Source organism: Siniperca chuatsi, linkage group LG23 (genome assembly GCF_020085105.1).
Source record: "Siniperca chuatsi isolate FFG_IHB_CAS linkage group LG23, ASM2008510v1, whole genome shotgun sequence".
NCBI lineage: Eukaryota > Metazoa > Chordata > Actinopteri > Centrarchiformes > Sinipercidae > Siniperca > Siniperca chuatsi.
The window spans coordinates 4849392-4867530 of record NC_058064.1 but is presented as its reverse complement, the minus strand read 5'-3'; the positions used below and the strand labels follow the sequence as shown (position 1 = coordinate 4867530).

The window sequence follows — 18139 nt, the reverse complement described above, 5'->3', positions numbered from 1 at the left end:
TATAATAGTATAATATTAACTTTTTTTAAAAGTTCAAAACCGTAAATATGACATTTTAAGTTGCGAAGCGGAACTTTAACGACTTCCGGTAGATTGTCGGCCCTGTGTTGGAGACGGACCGGAAACAGCGTGAGGTTACCGAAGCAGCCTGAAGTCTGTTCTGAAGTCTCGCACCTGGTGAGTTTACATCAAGCTTTTTCTGTCCTTTTAGTACACATTGACACCGTTTTCTACCAACACACTGCCGCCCCGCTGCTGTTTCCGCTGCTGTAACCTCTAAACCAAAACATGTTGAGAAAAACGTTAATTTAGAAGATTTATTTCATGTCTGCATCCTCCGGCGGGAGACTCCAGACGCCTCATTGCTGCTGTGAGAAAGCAGTGCTCTGACTTTGAGTTCATGTTCGCATGTTTGATTCTTCAGCTTGTCTGACTGCAGACCCCAGAAACATGAGCAGACTTCCCTGTAAAAACCTTAATCTCACCAAACTCCATTTTAAAATCTGTTAATTTTGTTGCTGCTTTGCCTGTCTGTTAACACACAACTCATCTTGTGGTAATTATGACATAACACATCAAATTACTCACCTGACAGCACTCACTTACTTGTTTACACTGTTTACTAACCATCACAGACCTCAATTGATATAAAATATTGATCTGGGGTCATTTAAAATAAAATAACAGGGATGTTTTTGGGAGGCTCTTTCTATAAGATTTGGTGAACCAAAGTACCAAAAACTTGAAATTGAATGGCTGCTCAGATTCTTAGTAGTCTTGTGTACAAGTATTTCTGATCAGATGATATTGCCTTTCATTCGACTTTATACTATTATATCTTTTGTACTGTTATACACTCAGTTGCCAGTTTATTAGGTACACCTAGCTAAAATTAATGCAGTCTCATACAACAGTCCCGCGGTAAATCCTACCTTTTATGAACGTTGTAATGTTCAGTTTTTGTTGAAACTGTTTTAGAGAGGTGTTGATTCAACTGTATGACGTACATACAGTACCCTCATTATATACAGACTCAGTGTCTTAGTATGCAGTCGGGCCACCACGAGCCTCCAGAACAGCTTCAGTGCTCCTTGCCAAGTTTGTGGAGCTCTGTTGGAGGGATGAACACCTGTCCTCCACAAGATGTTCCCTCATTTATATATATATACATATATACATTTTTTACATGCCACACACTCCAGTGATTTTCTGCATTTTTGCGTTATTCAGATCCGTCCCCAAAAAGTCCCGAGCTGCCGTCTGTCTGCCCACTGCTTCGCCCACAGAGAAGATGTTGAGAAGTGCCTCAGCACAGGTGAGCAAGACGTGATTATTACTAGACCTTATTTATTATACTGGCTATATATATATTTTTTCCTATCTATTTACACTTATAGAAAGACAATCCTGAGCACTCTTAGCATGGACTGTGAGTTTCTTGATGTTTGTATTGATCATATATGCAGAAGCAACTTTAAGCCATAAATTGTAGTGATGGGAGGATGAAGCTTTATGAAGCTTTAAGGCTTTCTTTCTATTTGTGCCGGAAAAAAAGATTTGAAGCTTCAGGGCCTCAAACGCAGCAAACACAGTGACATCTGGTGACTTTGCAAAACTTATAGCAGCACTTCAAGACCAAGGCTGAAAGCACCGCGACACCTCGCTTTCGCTTTCATGCTTTAAGTCTCATGTGTGCGTTAAAAGTCCAAGAAGCCTGTGCGTTTTTATTAAATCTGTAATAAGTGCTGCATTAAATGTAGATTACAGTAAAATAATTCATATATGCATTGTCCAAAAAGCCTAAATATAAAATATTATTGCTTACGTGAAATATTAATGTACCTTATCTGTGCAGTTTTGGCCTAGTGTCACTGTGGGCTCATGTATTTAATTCGCAATGTGATATTCATTAAATGAGCTTATTGTTTTTATTACATTATTACTTGGTATCAAGAGGAAATGTTCTCATACTTATGGTTATGTCTTTCTAATGTATAACTTAAAATCGCCATATTTCTCGATTATTCTTCTCATCCCACGAATGTGCTTTAGCTGCAAAACTTTTAAAAACTGTCAAACTGAACGAATCTTTCTGAAGCAGCAGTGATGTTCGAGGCTTCTGACGTCACGTGATGATCTTCATTTGACAGAAGCTCCGACACAATGTGTTGAAACATCTCGAATACATTGAAATTCTTGGACACTCAACCTTTTAGCAATGCAAAAAGCAAAGTTATTTATTGCATTGCAAAGAAAAAGCCAATAATTGTCTTTTATAATTTGATGAGAAGGAAGGGATAAAAACATTCAAGTGTGTGCAGGAAGATGCACACCAGCGCCGCATACTTACAGCTTTACAAAGTCAATGTTTGATTTTTCTGGCCAACCTCTCATCCCTCTGCAGATCTTCAGACAGGTGGTGAGATACAGGAGCACAGACACCAGCCTCATCTTGGAAAGATGTGAGTAAACTCTGTGTGTACTGTAAGAGAAGGATCTGTACATCCTTGCTCCTCCCGTTAAGTATACCTACCCATTCTTTATCTATTAAATTAATCTGAGTATAATATCTAACAATGGGGATCTCTGTGTCTTTAATCCAGCGATAAACCGTGTGCAGCTGTTGGGCCGAGTCGGTCAGGACCCGGTGATGAGACAAGTGGAGGGTCGTAACCCTGTTACCATCTTCTCGTTAGCAACCAATGAAATGTGGCGCTCCGGAGACGGAGAGATGAGCTCAACAGGTACAATGTCAGACAATCAATGATAGTCTTTTAATGAAGGCACTCACATTTATATAGCATATTTCATTACAAGCAAACTCTGTGTGCTTTACGCTAAACTGCTCGTCATGGTTCCACATTCACGTTACAAACAAACATAAAGGACTCAGACGCACATATTTATTATGCATGCAGTAACTAATCATAAGCCTGAGGAAATAACAAAGTTTCAGTTTGTGTTTGAAAGTGAACACAATTGTGACAGATCTCCGGTCAAAGTATCCACATCTGGATGTTATTCAAGGCACAGTTAGAAACCCGTCATGTGATGACCTGAGAAGACAAATTTAGTCATTGAAATTTACTCAGTTTGACATTTTTACAATCTTCTCAAGAACCTCCTGATATTTTGGAGGCTGTGGCTTAGAGGTAGGTCGGTGGTTCGATCCCCGCATGTCAAAGTGGGCAAGATACTGAACCCCGAATTTCTCCTGAGGGCTGTGCCTTCGGTGTGTGTGTGTGTGTGTGTGTGTTTGAATGATTAGTTTCTTTCTGATGAGCAGTTGATAGCCTCTGCCATCAGTGTATTAATGTGTGTGAATGGCGTGAATGTGACATGTAGTGTAAAGCACTTTGAGTGGTCGGAAGACGGTAACGGCAAAATACCATCATTTTGGTTTCGGTGTTAGAATTTGATTTCAAAACAAGGAAACCACTTGGGGCCAGACTGACCTTTCGTATTGAAGACCAGGCTGATGTTGTTGGAGTGAGGGTGTTTGAATCTTGATTAACTAATTAAAAAAACATTAATATTGTTGTTTAGGCAGATTGTTAGATGTTGCTGTCAGGGTGGGACATTTTAGGACAATAAAACTCTCCACCAAAACCCGGGGAGTTAGATTTTAGTGACGTGACACTTCAGAGCTGTTGAGTAATAGTCTACCACATCCAGACTTGCACTTACTTAACAGATGATAAAGTGCTGGATTCGTACCGTGTAGGGCCTGTTATACGTTATTTAAAAAAAATATATAATTCAACTGTAATCGGACAGAGACAAAACGCACATGGCAGCAATAGTAGATGAAATACAAAACAGATAAGACATTTTTTATTTACCCACGATTACATATTTTTCCCACACCACATTTGTCTGGTTGGAGTTACTGAATCTGCAAGTCAAAGTGCCTTGTTATTCCTCTTGTCATATTATGTGCTTGCTGAAGGACGAGAGCTGAATAAAACAGCGGCGTAAAACAGTCTGTTTGCACTTCAGGGTTGTGGCTGAAACGTCCTTTGACACTGAAATGTCAAAGGATGTTTCAACAGGAACTGTGTTGGTGAAGGTGCTAGTTGCTTACACACACGCTTATTTTATGTCGCTGTCCAATGAAATCCATTTCCAGATTTGGTGATTTGGTTGAGAAATTTCTTGAGCTAAATAAACCACTAAAACCCTCTTAGATTATCTGAAAAACGCTCTGTCACGAAGCTGGAAACAGGGTTTTTCTAAGCTCCTGAAAAGTTTGGAGATGCGTGGTTTTCATATGACACTGATGATCCTTAGTTCCCATTGAACGAGTAAATAAAAACGCTACAGTGGTTCATTTGTAAATGAGAAGTCACACTGGCATTAGTTTGTTGTAGGGTAAAGTTTGTTTTAGTGGTGAACATGTTTAGATTGACATGAAGTAAATAATTTAAGGCAGCTAATGGACTTATTTATATATTGAGCTAAATAGGAATGAATTAGTTATGCAGCTGATGCTTAGATAAGGTAAGATATTATAATTACTATGACATTAGCTGTAAATTGTACTCGCGATCTGCTCCTAGTTACCACATCGGTTGCAAGTGTTGTATTTTGCCACTAGAGGTCGTTGTTACACCCCGACTTCTGTCTCGATGAAAGTGAACACATGATAGATTGTTGTTGTTGGATTTCAAGGTTTTAAATGACCATATACAGGTGTGAAGGTGAATTAAAACAGCACGAAACAGGCACAGGAATACTGTGTCTGTCCCTGAAGTATTCATTTCCACACCTAATGCATCATTCACCATTGAAAAGTATAAATATAACTAATGGGCTGAGCTCACTACAGTCATTTCAGACAGCCGTATGATTCAGTAACCTTTAAACGGCATGATGGATGGATGGTCCAAATCTACTTGGAAAAGGAGGTTTACAGTTGTATTTACATATTCATACTCATATTTTTATTATCTGTGTTTTTACAATGTTCTTTTTCCTCACATTTTGATTTAAAACGTTATTTATAGTGGCCTGTAGGCTGTAAAGGTTCATTATGTGAATGAGGCTGATTCATGTGCTGCTGTTTTGTGACTCCAGGTGACATCAGTCAGAAGACGACGTGGCATCGTGTGTCGGTGTTCAAACCCGGTTTGAGAGACGTGGCCTACCAATACGTCAAGAAAGGGTACGACCCACCTGTCCCCTGTACGGGCCAAGGACCAGACCTTGAACACATTTGTTTGATTTTGTTTATTCTTTTATTTATTGAATTTTTAAAAAACTTTTTTTTGATGTGTACAGCAGCAGTGGAAAGTCATTAAGTACATTTACTAAAGTACTGTACTTAAGTACAGTTTTGAGGCACTTTACTTAAAGGGACAGTTCACCCCAAAATCAAAAATACATATTTTTCCTCTTACCCATAGTGCTGTTTATCCATCTAGATTGTTTTGGTGTGAGTTGCAGAGTTTTGGAGATATCGGCCGTAGAGAAGTCTGTATTTTTTTGAATTCTGAGTTCGATATATCCCGTTATATTCAAAAAAGGCAGACATCTCTTCAATTTATGGCACTTTATACTTCTCCTCAACTACATGACATGTCAGTGGGAGATATTGTCCTTTTTACTTCACTACATTTACAGCTATAGTTACTAACTACTTTGATTTTTACATAAAAACTATGATCAGCTTATTAAATATGATGCATTGTTATAAATTAAAGGTCCAGTACGTAGGATTTAGTGGCATCTAGTGGTGAAACTGCAGTTTGCAACCATTTGAATACTGCTCGCCTCACCCTCCCCTTCCAAGCGTGTAGAAGAAACTACTGCGGCCATGAAACTCGTGAAAAACGTGAATGGCCCTATCTAGAGCCAGTGTTTGGTTTGTCCATTCTGGGCTACTGTAGAAACATGGCGGCCTCCGTGGAAGGGGACCCGCTCCCTCTGTAGATATAAACGGCTTATTCTAAGACGATGAAAACACAACGATTCTTGTTTTCAGGCGAGTATACACTAATGAAAACATAATCATGAATATTATATTCCGTTTCTGCCAATAGCTCCTCCTAAATGTTACACACTGGACCTTTAAAACCCGCACAGACCCTCACAGGTGTTAGATTAGACCGAGGTTGGAGTTGTGTGCTGGGATTTACGTGAGGTCATCGTGTCCTAATAAGACTGATAAACTTGCCCCTCAACAAAACTAACAGGAGAGCCCCTGAAGTCACAATAAAAACTTGTTTGGACTAATTATTATCTTGTGTGCATAACATTAAAAACAAATAGATCATCTTTCAGGCTTGAAGGCTCCATACTTTATCACTCTGAAAGGGGCCATTTTGCACAGTGAGTACTTTGGATACTTTAAGTACATTTTGCTGGTGATACTTCTTCCACCACCGGTATACAGTAGAGAGGCAGACAGGAAGTGTGGGCTGAGAGGGAGATGACATGCAACAAATGTTCCCAGGAGCGTTTTGGTTATGTGGTTGGCGTTTTGCAGCTCTAAGTCACTGAAAGTGATACTTTATGTTATATTTTCAGCATCTTAAAGCACTATAGGCTTGAAAAGTGGCTGTAGTCTAGTTTTTCCCTTCATAAAGAACAGCAGCCGTGGTCAACTTTTATTTCAGTTACAGAGGATTCCTGTGGTGAAAAGATTTCATAACAGAAATAAAGGCTAAAAATATCCATAAAAACGTCTCAAGCCACTCCACTGCAGCATAATCCACCTCACCGCTGTCCATCTGTATGATTATGCTTCGTGTGGTTCCAAAACTCACGTCTAATTTAAGCTGAACACAGCTGCTGTTTTCTGTCGGTGAGGAATCTAGAAACACTTTGCATGACTTTACAAAACATTAATTTGGCAGAATATGACGCATGATGTCCATCCCGGTAGGATTCCTGGTTGTATTCTGCTATTGTGGGAAGTGTAATTGGATTTTATCTGGTTTTTACATCAATGTGATGATGTACCTTTTTTATTTGTCAGGTTTTATTATTATTATTATTTTATTTTTTATTTTCAAGAAACTACTACATCATGATATGTATTGATATCGTGGTTGGTGGATTTAATTTGTATCGGGTGCATCTAGTAGACACTTTGTCCAAAGTGGCTCACAATAAGTGCATTGAGCATCAAGTTTTATTTACAGATTTTTTTACACCTTTTTTCAAACCTACAGGGATTATGATTTGATACTAAGAAGATAGATTTTATGGTGGAGTATCATTTGAACCCTGAAGGAACTCTCCATTTTTTTATTTTAATCATGATAAAGCTTTAGGATGGCTGTTGCATTGTAACCTTATAAAGCCATAAGATGTTTGCCTGGATCCAGACACACTCCGCCGAGTAGACTGATTCTGGTCTGGCATCATGACATAAAACAGCGGTTTCTCGGTTGAACAAGCGATTATCCAGCGAGCGCCATGGGGGCACTGACGATTACCCAATCAGCGCCACAGGCGGGACTGACGCCATTGTCAAGCTGTGCGCTGGAACCGAGGAGGAGTAATAGCAACAATGGCGACCGCTATAAACAAGATAGACGCTGCTATTGAGACCGCATGTCTTCTCAATATTTCCCGACATCGTAGTTTGTTTTTACTTTGCTCCGCTCCATTCTTAAAACCTCGGCAAAACCAGTATGTTGGCATGGCTACGCATCAGTGTCGACTTAAAATGGTCAGGTTCAAGCGGATATGTTGGTCTCTAGTGATAAAATATATTTTGAGTCCTTTCTGGCTGGAGGGTCATACATTTCTGCACTCCAGGTAGAAATCCAGTTTAAGCTGGAGGCCCTTTATTTGGATGCACTGCCTTCAGAAAATGTAAATTCTGAGGAAATGGGGCAAAGCAGAATTACATTACAGTCCAATCAGCTAACAAAAAACCCAAAACCTTTTGAAATCTTTGTGTGAATCACGTGACTGACCCCGAGTCTCTCCCTCTTTCAGGTCCAGGATTCTAGTGGAGGGGAAACTGGACTACGGAGAGTATGTGGACAAGAACCAAGTCAGACGCCAGGCCACCACCATCATCGCAGGTCAGAGAACAAACACACACGAGCCTCCAACAGACATTCAACTGACTTGACATTGTTAGGGAGATTCTTCTCGTGTCAGATAATAAAAATGATTTGTTTCCTCCTCTCTCCTTTCCAGACAACATCGTCTTCCTCAGCGACAACGTTCGAGACAGAACCTGAAGGGCTTTCCTCTTCGTCTCCACCCAACAGCAACAACAAGTCAACTTCTTTTTGTATTTTCTCGTTTGTACAAAAATAAGACTGAGGACCTGAACGCCATCAAGTAAAGGAACTGACTTACCGAAGAGAAGGGGGACAGAATATGCTGTGACACTCTGGTCATGTTTGACTGTGACACCTCCTGCAGACCTTGAGGCATCAAGAGAAGCAGAAAGAGCCCACTTGTAGTATAAATACACTTACTCATTATGATTTTTTTATTCTGCTACTTGTACATAACAAAGATACAGTTTATGCCCTTTTTGTTCGCCTACTCAAGTTTGAGAATCATGTTGGAAGCAAGAGGTGAAAACAGTGAAAAATGTTTCACGAGTCAGTACAAGATGTTGTAGAAGTTGCAGCTCTGTTAAGAGCAACTCTTACTCGTGTTGAAGATCATAGACGAAAGTTATTATAGTTTTTCTTCATTGTGTCAGTTAAGACAGCCTCTCTTTAAACTCAATAAATCAGAAATAGTTTCTGGGCGAAGAAGACTGTAATTCAGGGGTCTCAAACTGCCGGCCTGGCGGCCAGATTTGGCCTGTGAGACAACTTCTCAATGCCCGCTATATGTTAAGAATTTATTGTTAAATTCAGCCTGTATATTAAACTTTTTCCAGTATGATTTTTTTCCCCCTGCCTTTTATTTGAAAGTAATCATTACATTTTCACGCAATGTGTCAAAATCTGAGCAAAATTAGCTCTTTACTTCACATCATAGCTGTCCAATGAAAACCAGGTATCTCCAAAAAAAAATTTATTTTAATTTTTAGATAAACTGGAGGCTTAAGTGTTGAAAATGTTCTCCCACCTCTTAAGGGAAATAACCCGTTTAAAAACTCACTGGATTTTCTGGAAAATGTGTCATCGCAGGGCTGTTTTCTTTAGCTCATGAAAAGTTGACATTTAGGAGATGCATGATTTTTACAGGACAGTGTCGGCATTCGACATTTAGCATGCTGCACCTAACTTAAACAGCTTGACTATGACCAACAGCACTCTGATACCAATACTGAAAAGGTCTCCTCCTAAACCTAAAAGAGTGGTTGCTTCGTTAAATTTAGCATCTCGTCTGCAAGGAGAAAGCTGCCGTTCTCGTGAATATAATCTCAAGCGACGTTACTGAACATGTGGAACAGTGTGCTTGGCTGGTCTGAGGCCGCTGCTGTAAAGGAAACTGATAAATGAAACACACCTGACTGTTAACATCTCAAGTGCTGCACTTTGCATGTTTTAGCTTGCCACTCAGTTTCAGAAGTGGATGTATGTGGGAGATAAGGTAACTCTTTGTCATGTGACGGGGGGCTTTTTGACCTTAAGATTCATGAGAGATTCGAGCTTGTTAAAGGATAAAGGCTGTCAATATTCAGTATTTTTGTCATTGTCCAAAAATCCCACGAAGAGACCAGAAGTGTCATGCAGTGGTCTGACTTATCTCGGTGCCAAATGTCAGCTGTCTTTCTTGCACTTCTCTTCATGCAAATGTTCAGCTGGAGAGCATTGTGTAGATTTCTGAAACACTTGAGGGTAAAAAGAAAAAAGAGACCAGCAAGCATATTTAGGGGAAGCACCTTTGATTAAATCCACCATTTCTTTCCTGTCTCTCCTGCATGTTGTTTTCCTGTTCTGATCCCTGTGTTGTGCACAGCTATAACAGAACATTAGTGTATGTATTTGATGTTTTTGATGTACTCCTGTTTTCTGCTCTGTCACTCTCTTGTCAGTTGTTATCGCTTATCTGTTGTTCATTTCCTTCCCGGACAGCGAATGGTTGCGTTCAGCCCACCACTGCAGGATCATTTCTCTGTAACGGTTTGCTATAATAGACCTTTTTCCGGACTATTTTTGTCTTCACATTTGTGTTCATCTTCTACAGTCGGAGCGTGTGTGATGTAACCTTCCTGTGTTAACAACTGTTTCCTAAATTCACTGACAAAGCACTTTATAGAAGAGAAAAGGGAACATGAAAACCATTCAAAACAAACTTAGAAACCTAAAACGTGAATAATTAAGAGAAGTCAAAGAAAATGACAGATATTTGCATAAAAACATATGCAAATATGTATTTTGTGAAAATATATGTGAACTATAAGCAAGTATTTTTAAAGTATTAATTTTTTTTAAATGCTTTTCACTAGTGGACGTTGATTGGCAGTTTCTGTGACAGCGGGGGCGGGCTTAAGTCAAACGTATTCTTGGCCTAAAATGATTGGTCGCAGGAATTCTCGAAGTCTTTCCTGATTGGCTGCGTCGCTTGTCAGTTAAAGGCATGACGGCAGCGCTGCACGGTCGAACGGGCTTTAAATGGAGGAGTGGTCTGATTGGTCAGTCAGCTGGGTGTGGGCGGGGCTGTGAGTTGTGGGGAAACCTGTGGAATCAGTTTAGAGAAGCTGCGTCAAGATAACGGAAGTAATCAAGGTGAGACCGGAAATGGGTGAACTGGATTTAAAGATAAAAGCATAAAACTTATCCATAACAGGATTGAGGGTGCAAGTAAACTTATATACATATATATGTGTATAATTTTCCTGTAATTTTCCTTAAAGGACACTTTGTAAGTAATATGTTTAATTATCTAGTATACTGTTTTGCCCTGCAGAAGGATTATCAAAATAAAGTGTTTTAAAGTGTTAAAAATGTTTCAGTGAGCATCAGACGCTGAACAATTTACTCAGATCAAGTTAATTTTATTTATATAGTCCAAAGTCACCAATTTGTCTCCGAGGGAAACGAATAGCTGAAAATACAGCTGGTATCTTTTAGCTAAAAAGATCATAAATAAATGTAATAATAAAAATTATAATCATAATAAACACACACAAAGAGAAACAAATAAAAAGAAAGGAAGTTGATCACTATTATATGAGGAGTAGTTTTTCTTATGTTGACAATAGGTGTCATAATGGATGCTCACCTCAGTAACAGTTAAATTTAAGGCTTAAAAATTTAATTTGATTACTTTAAAAAAACATCAAAATATACCAAAAATATATCTTGAATATAAAACCATGTTTAAAATCAACTTGTATGATTAAGTAATTTGAATTGTTAAATTTTATTTTGATTGGGTTTTTCTTGGGAAGCTCATTCTTGACCTCTGGGGGGCTTTTGATCACATCACATGATCTTCCTCAGCAGATGGAGTTTGCCCTGTTGTCATGGACTCGCAGGTGCTCCAATTTAAATTTTACAGAGCACTTTAAGGACTTCTCATCCACGCTGTCTTAAAAGTTAAGACTGAAAGTATCATTTTTCCTTCAGTATAATATAAAATCTGCAGGGTTTCTTTCTGTTTGCTGTCTTTGTTTTGTTGAACCAACAACAATGGCGTCTGAGGGCTTTACTTTGAAATTCCAAACCGGAAACTATCTTGTTAATGTAGGTTTTTGACACCAGTGTCATAAACAGCTGGAACAGATGAATCACTACACACGTTATATCCTACATTTAATCTCCAGTGTGTTATATCGCCGTCACGTTAACAGTCGCTCTAACTTTTATTCATTTCTTGAATTTCTTGATTTTATTTTCATGTTTATTCCCGTTTTCTCTGCCTCTGTGTGACTCCGCCCATACATTCCTGTGTGTCTGGGCTGCGAGGAAGAGGAGGAGGAGGAGCAGGAGGAAAGAAAAGGAAAGAGAGGTTGCTGCCTGTAGACTCCTGAACCAGAGAGGAGATGATAAACAACAACAACAACAACACTCATCTTGAATCTGACCGCTGCAGCTTTCTGACATAACCTGCGTTAATCCCCCAGAGTCCAAACCACCTGGACGTGTTTCTGATTTGTTTAATTTATTTTGCTTTACAAGTTGTTTGGAACTTTTTTTTTTTTGGCCGGAGTTGCAGCTTGAGTTTGGTTTTCAGTCCTGACTGCATTGCAACCAAACTCCGCTGTGTTTCGCTGCTTCTTCTTCTTCTTCTTCTTCTTCTGTCGCTGCTGGAGGAGAAAATAAAACAACAAACCATCCACAGAGAGTCTGCGCGGAGGGAATCATGGAAATCCTGGACAGTAGTGAACCGTTTCTACACTGGGACCGGAACCTCAGCGAGCTGTCCGAGGCAGGGGAAATGGACTGTGCGCTGTACACCAATGTGAGTTATCGATTATGGGATGGATGGGGGGAGGTGAAGGAAACGTGTGAGTGATCGATCAGGGCCTGGTGATTGGCTCTGCAGCTTCTCAGTGGGGAACAATCACCTTTATCTCACTTTGATTGAGGTTTTAGTTGACAGGAGGGGGGAGGGTAATGTGTGTGTGTGTGTGTGTGTGTGTGTGTGTGTGTGTGTGTGGTACCCGGCTCGCCATTCACAACTTGAGCCTTGGGGTCCCAGGACCCCAAGACTTGCAACTTAAGACTATTTCTCAGCCTGGCAATCGTCGATTTCACCCTTTTCTATTCTTTTTAAATACATTTTTAGCAAGATGGTGACAAAGTCTTCAAAACAATAATTTAAAGATGTGAGCACTGGGAAGGGAAAACCCACCTGAACTCAGTTTAGTACAGGACTTTTTCCACTTATCGTTAATTGTTTAATCAATAAAATGCCAGAAAAAGTTCCCAGAGCCCATGGTGACATCTTCACATTGTTTGTTTTGTCTGCCCAACAGTCCAAAACCCAAATATATTCTATTTGATTCATTTTTTGATGATATAAAACAGAGAAAAGTAGCACATACTCACATTTGAGAAGCTGGAAATGGAGAATATTTTGCACTTTTTGTTTGATAAATGACAGAAATTGTTGTAGATTCATTTTCTCTCGCCGTTTTTGAAGATGTGGGACTTAAAAATAAGTGAGTTTTAATGAGCAGAGTTTATTCTGGTGATTGTTTGTCCTGTGATGAACATATAGAGGTTATAGTGTTTTATACTTTATACCCTTTATACTTTCTTTCTGGACTTCTTATTAGCAATACGTAGGTCATGGTTGTACTAAACAGCGACACATTTTGACGCACTGACTTGGTGTGAAGGCCCCTTTTTCAAGTATACAAATAGCTGTTACAGTAAGAGTCACCAGTGATGCTGCTGGATATTCTGGGGCCCCTGACAAAAGCTCATTTGGAGGCCCCGAAACAGTAAATATCTACATTCAGAGTTTTCATCCAACTGCATTTGGTCCCTGTGGCACTGAATCACCATCCCCAGCAAACGTGCACAATTTTAAAGCATGCACAGGAAACGAAGAGAGGAGCTGGTGCTTTGTTATTAACCAACAGTAACGGTGTTTTGTTTGAGGACATGTCACTTTGCTGAATTGTGATTTCCATCTTGACATTGTCCAGAGGGACAAACTGACATGTTTGACAGTTAAAATGAAAATATTAAGCATTTCTTATGAAGATCAGGACGTCCCGGAGAAGGCTGGGAGCTCAGGAGGGTGTTTAAACAGTTAATAATGACATCTGAGATGGCTGACATTAGCATTGGCTAATGAGCCGTTATAGCAACCACTGGGTGACCTTCAAAATAAAACATCCAGTGTGTTCCCAGTTTGTTTAGGGGGGGTTGTGTGCAGATGGGTGCCTCTTTTCTTATGGATTTCCAGCCTACACGATTCCCTTTACAGTTTACACTACACATTTTATTTCATGTCGTTAAATAACATGAAACATCAGAATTTGAATATCTGTTGGTCTACTATCTATAGTCATATCCTCCCCAATACACACCATCTGTGTCTAATAGTTTGCTCAAATCTTGTGCGTGGGAGTTGTAAGAACATAAAGCAGCACATGCAGACACACAGCATGCGTCTAAATCATCATTTTAAACTCGATTTTATTTGCAAGAATTTTCTGGAAACTTTCCTTCAGCTCACCAACAGCTCAATACTCCAACGTTCTGCAGAAGAAGGACGTACTGGGAGCTAATTAAAGGCTTACTGGTTATGGTGGTTGAGCTCTGGAGCTCACATCACAGAGCGACCAGGGAAGTGTGTCTTCCCTGGTCGTTTATAGCTATCCGAGTGTTTAGCAGAAACATTTAGAAAATATTATATTACTACGAATTTGCCTTTGGTTTAAGATGTTATTGATTATAGTACAAAGTTTGGACCTAGATGCCAAGTTAGGGAGCATCTTAACTTAAATTTATGATGAAATTAACTTGAGTGAGTTGATTCCATAAATAGATAGTCATAAATGACTTTTATCGCCACTGTTATTTCCCATTTAGTTTTACGGTGCAGTTATGCAAAGAATTATTATTATTTTAATTATTGGCTAACCCCCTGGAGTCTGTCTGTTCATCGGTAAATGCACTGAGCATGTTTTATTTATAGTAACGTAACTTTATTTATATATCATGTAGAGACAAGCTCACGTGGGGCTTTCACACAGTATCGCATTCATGTCTGTAGACCATAAAAAGTATTTTGAAAGATGTTTTTAAAGCTGAATTATTAATATTTGCAGGGATTTACAGGTATAAATGACTTTATATGTAAATAGACTGTATTATGGTTTTATTTCTTACATTTTTCTGCTGTATTTCTGTGTATAAAAAGGGAAACACAGTTTTTTTTAACCTTGAAGTGTTCTACAGGAATATTTCATCGATTATTGTCACCATGATCTATAAAATATCAGAAAGTAGTGAAAAGCTCCCACATTTTAATTTCATAAAGCCCAAGAAGACGACATCAAATTGCTTGTTTTGTCCGACCAACACGTCAAAAGCAGAAAACATTCGGTTTACTGTCACATAAAACAAAGAAAAGCAGCAAATCCTAATCATTTGGAACCTGGAAGTAGCAAGTGTTTTTGCTTGAAAAATGATGATGAGCGATGCATTGATTATGCAAATAGCTGCTGAATATTGTTCTGCGGATTAATCGACTAATGGTTTCAGCTCTACAGTGACATCAGGATCTGCTGCTTTGGGTCATTTGTCGAAATATGAGTCTTTGAATATTTTGCTTTAAAGAAAGGTTTGGCATCCCATGTATGCAAAAGAAGTGCTTAAAATTGCAACCCTGTCTATACTACTAATTTCTTTTGGCATTAAGTTTCTTCCAAAATGTATTTCTTGTTGCAAATTAGCTGAATATAAACACAATTTCTAGGAGACCAGGTTGAATATTTTGTTTACACACACACACACACACACACACACACACACACACACACACACACACACACACACACACACACACACACACACACACACACACACACACACACACACAGCATCTCCTTAGTAAAACGAACCCTGCTTTAAAATGGCCTTTCGCCTTCCGTTATGTAACTTGAAGTGTGTGTTCCAGCCAAGAGGAAAGTGTGTGAGATGGAGAGAGTGAGACAGAGACTGTGTGTGTGTGTGTGTGTGAGAGAGAGAGTGTGTGTTCACGTGTGTGTGTGAGAGTGTGGAGACGATGGGAGGGGTGTTTGGGTTTACAGGGGAAAAATCCAGCTGGCTTGCAGGATGGAAATCAGACACCACAGAGGCCTGCTGAGCCCTGAGACAATACACACACATCACACACACATCACACACACACATCACACACACATCACACACACACAGACTGTGGCTTTTGCCTCTTCGAGGAAAACCTACAGACAGGTAAAGACTTGTGTTGTTAAAGCACAAGTTAGAGCGTTGAAGCTGTGAATGTAGGTCCTGAGGCTACAATACAGTTCAATCAGTCAAATACCAGCCGACAGTTTCAGACCAGGGAGCTGCAGCTGCTTTCGTCTAATACAGCGTTTCTTTTTGGATTACAGGGAAAAATTAGAGGACGTTTTTGGAGATTGACCTTCTGATTTCAACATTGTATTAAGTGATGAGAACAAAGACAGAAAAATCACCCACAGGGCGCACACGCTTGCTTTTTGTCAGATGTATGAAGCCGCACATTCGCCCTGGTTTTGTTTTAAAACTCTCAAATCATTGTGGAACTGCGCTAACATGCGCAAGTCTCATTTCCACTCCTACAGTTCAATACGCCCTGAATCACTTGTTTGCATATCGATACTTCTCCCTGCTCCACCACTTATTAGACCTGTCAATGAAAAGAACGGCAAAGAAGAAGTGCAGTTTCACCGATTGTGTTGCATCAACGAGGTTCTCCAACAGCACCAGAGCAGCTGCCATGACGTGCAACCATTATGCCACTAATTCATCACGTGTACCTGTAAACCATCATCGCGGTGATATCTCAATCATCATTATTACGTCAGAAAGTTGATCAATGATTAATTTATAGAGCCCATGTTGAAACAAACTGCTTCACACTTCAGGATAAAATGAAAAGACCGTTAACAGGGAAATGATGGCTCGACTGTAAATAAAAAGAGTGATGAAATTTATCCATCCATCCATTTTCTTATGCGGGGCTGGGTCGCATGGGCCGGCAGCAGGCTGAGCAAGGTAGTCCAGTCGTCCGTCCCCTCAGCTCCTCCTGGGGAGTCCTGAGGTGTTCCCAGGCCAGATGAGATATATAATCCCTCCAGCGTGTTCTGGGTCTCCTACCTATGAAATTATCACTCATAAGTAATTTAAAAGTAAGTTTATAAATGTGCCTTTGATTGACATTTTACAGAACGCGACTGCACGAAAAATAACACAATCAGTGAAACTGGCAAAAAACCTAAACAAACAATGTGCGATTATTTAGATTCGGTCTCTCTCCTTATATTTAAGCTCCTCATCATATCACCCACAGCTGGCTGTAGAAAACGTGTACGCCTGGTCTGAAGTATGCGTGGTGTGTGCACATTCTTCTTTTATAAATAGTACCAGTTTAGGTGTGGGGAAATGGCGCATGCATGGCTTTTGTGCGTACACATTGTTTATACATTTGGCCCCAGGTGTGTGTGTCAAATGTAAAGCCTTGCACTCCTGCTCATACCTACACAAAGGCCAGGTTGTGTTAAGAAGCAGTACTAAGATGCTCTTGTTATTGAGGCTAATATTCTGTATATAGCATGAATAGTATGTGTGTGTGTGTGAGGGTGGGGGATGCATGAATGTGGAGACCAACAAGACTGTAGTGTTTGAATCTCAGGCAGCTCGAGAAGCAGACTGGAGTCTTTGTTTGGTCGGGTCTCACTCTCACTTTCTCTCTCCGGGGGTTTGTTGACTTGGGATTCCTCACAACAATGTAAACCCTCTCAGTCGGTAGCATGTGTGGGAACCTTAAAGGGGTCATATTGTGCTTTTTGGCTTTTTCCCTTTTATTGTGTTATATATCTTTTTTTGTGCATGTAATAGGTTTGCAAAGTGAAAAAGCCCAAAGTCCACCCCAAAGGGAGTTACCCTCTCCCACAGAAAACACTGCTCCTGATTGTAGTCCAGCCTTTACTTCCGTAACGTATCTACGTCATTGTGTCACACGCGTCATAATGCATTGAGAAGTTTCCACAAGTATACCTAAATATGAAATTAAAGTAACTTTAGATACCCTCCAGGCAGTCAATAAAGTTTATACCTGCCAAATTTTCAGTTGGCCTTGAAATACGGGAGAAACCGGTGATGTAGCAAGATAAATTAGTCACAAATTAATAACTTACCGCTCTGAAACGTCTTGCTCCGGTCTCTGTTGTGAAGCTGGTTCAGGTTGTTGGAGCATGTACGGCTGAACCGAAGCCACAGTTACCGGCTGAAGCGGCTTTGTTTTGGATCTAAAACGGAGCGTTCAAGACACAGGGTGAAAAGAGGTGCTGCAGCAATGTGTGTATGAGCAAAAATATGGTGTTTTTTGAAAATTATAAACTTATTCTGGTACAACTCCAAAACAAAATGATGAACCTGAAAATAATATGACCACTTTAACCCCTGCTGCTCTCATCAGCCAGAGGTCCCTCCCATCTCCCTCTTGTCTCTCCTGTGCAAAAGCTTACATCATAATCAAGTTCCTCAGGTTTTGGAATAATAACAATGCATCAGTG

General features: G+C 39.8%; 2 protein-coding genes across 3 annotated transcripts in view; both read left to right on the top strand.

Moving 5' to 3' along the window:
* The first annotated feature begins 82 nt into the window (after positions 1-82).
* ssbp1 (single-stranded DNA binding protein 1) lies at positions 83-8865 on the top strand. Its single transcript, XM_044186156.1, has 7 exons — positions 83-177; positions 1231-1315; positions 2405-2462; positions 2604-2744; positions 5077-5164; positions 7951-8039; positions 8158-8865. The coding sequence occupies exons 2-7, from the start codon at positions 1292-1294 to the stop codon at positions 8199-8201; spliced, it is 444 nt and encodes a 147-aa protein (XP_044042091.1). The 5' UTR covers positions 83-177; positions 1231-1291; the 3' UTR covers positions 8202-8865.
* Positions 8866-11664: 2799 nt separating this feature from the next.
* creb3l2 (cAMP responsive element binding protein 3-like 2) overlaps positions 11665-18139 on the top strand; it is a 39881-nt gene continuing 33406 nt past the window's right edge. The window contains exon 1 of one of the 2 annotated variants that reach the window (XM_044186155.1): positions 11665-12336. In XM_044186155.1, the coding sequence (XP_044042090.1) occupies positions 12238-12336 (99 nt within the window). In that variant the 5' untranslated portion in view covers positions 11665-12237. The remainder of the gene's footprint in view (positions 12337-18139) is intronic. The other variant, XM_044186154.1, reaches the window with a different exon arrangement.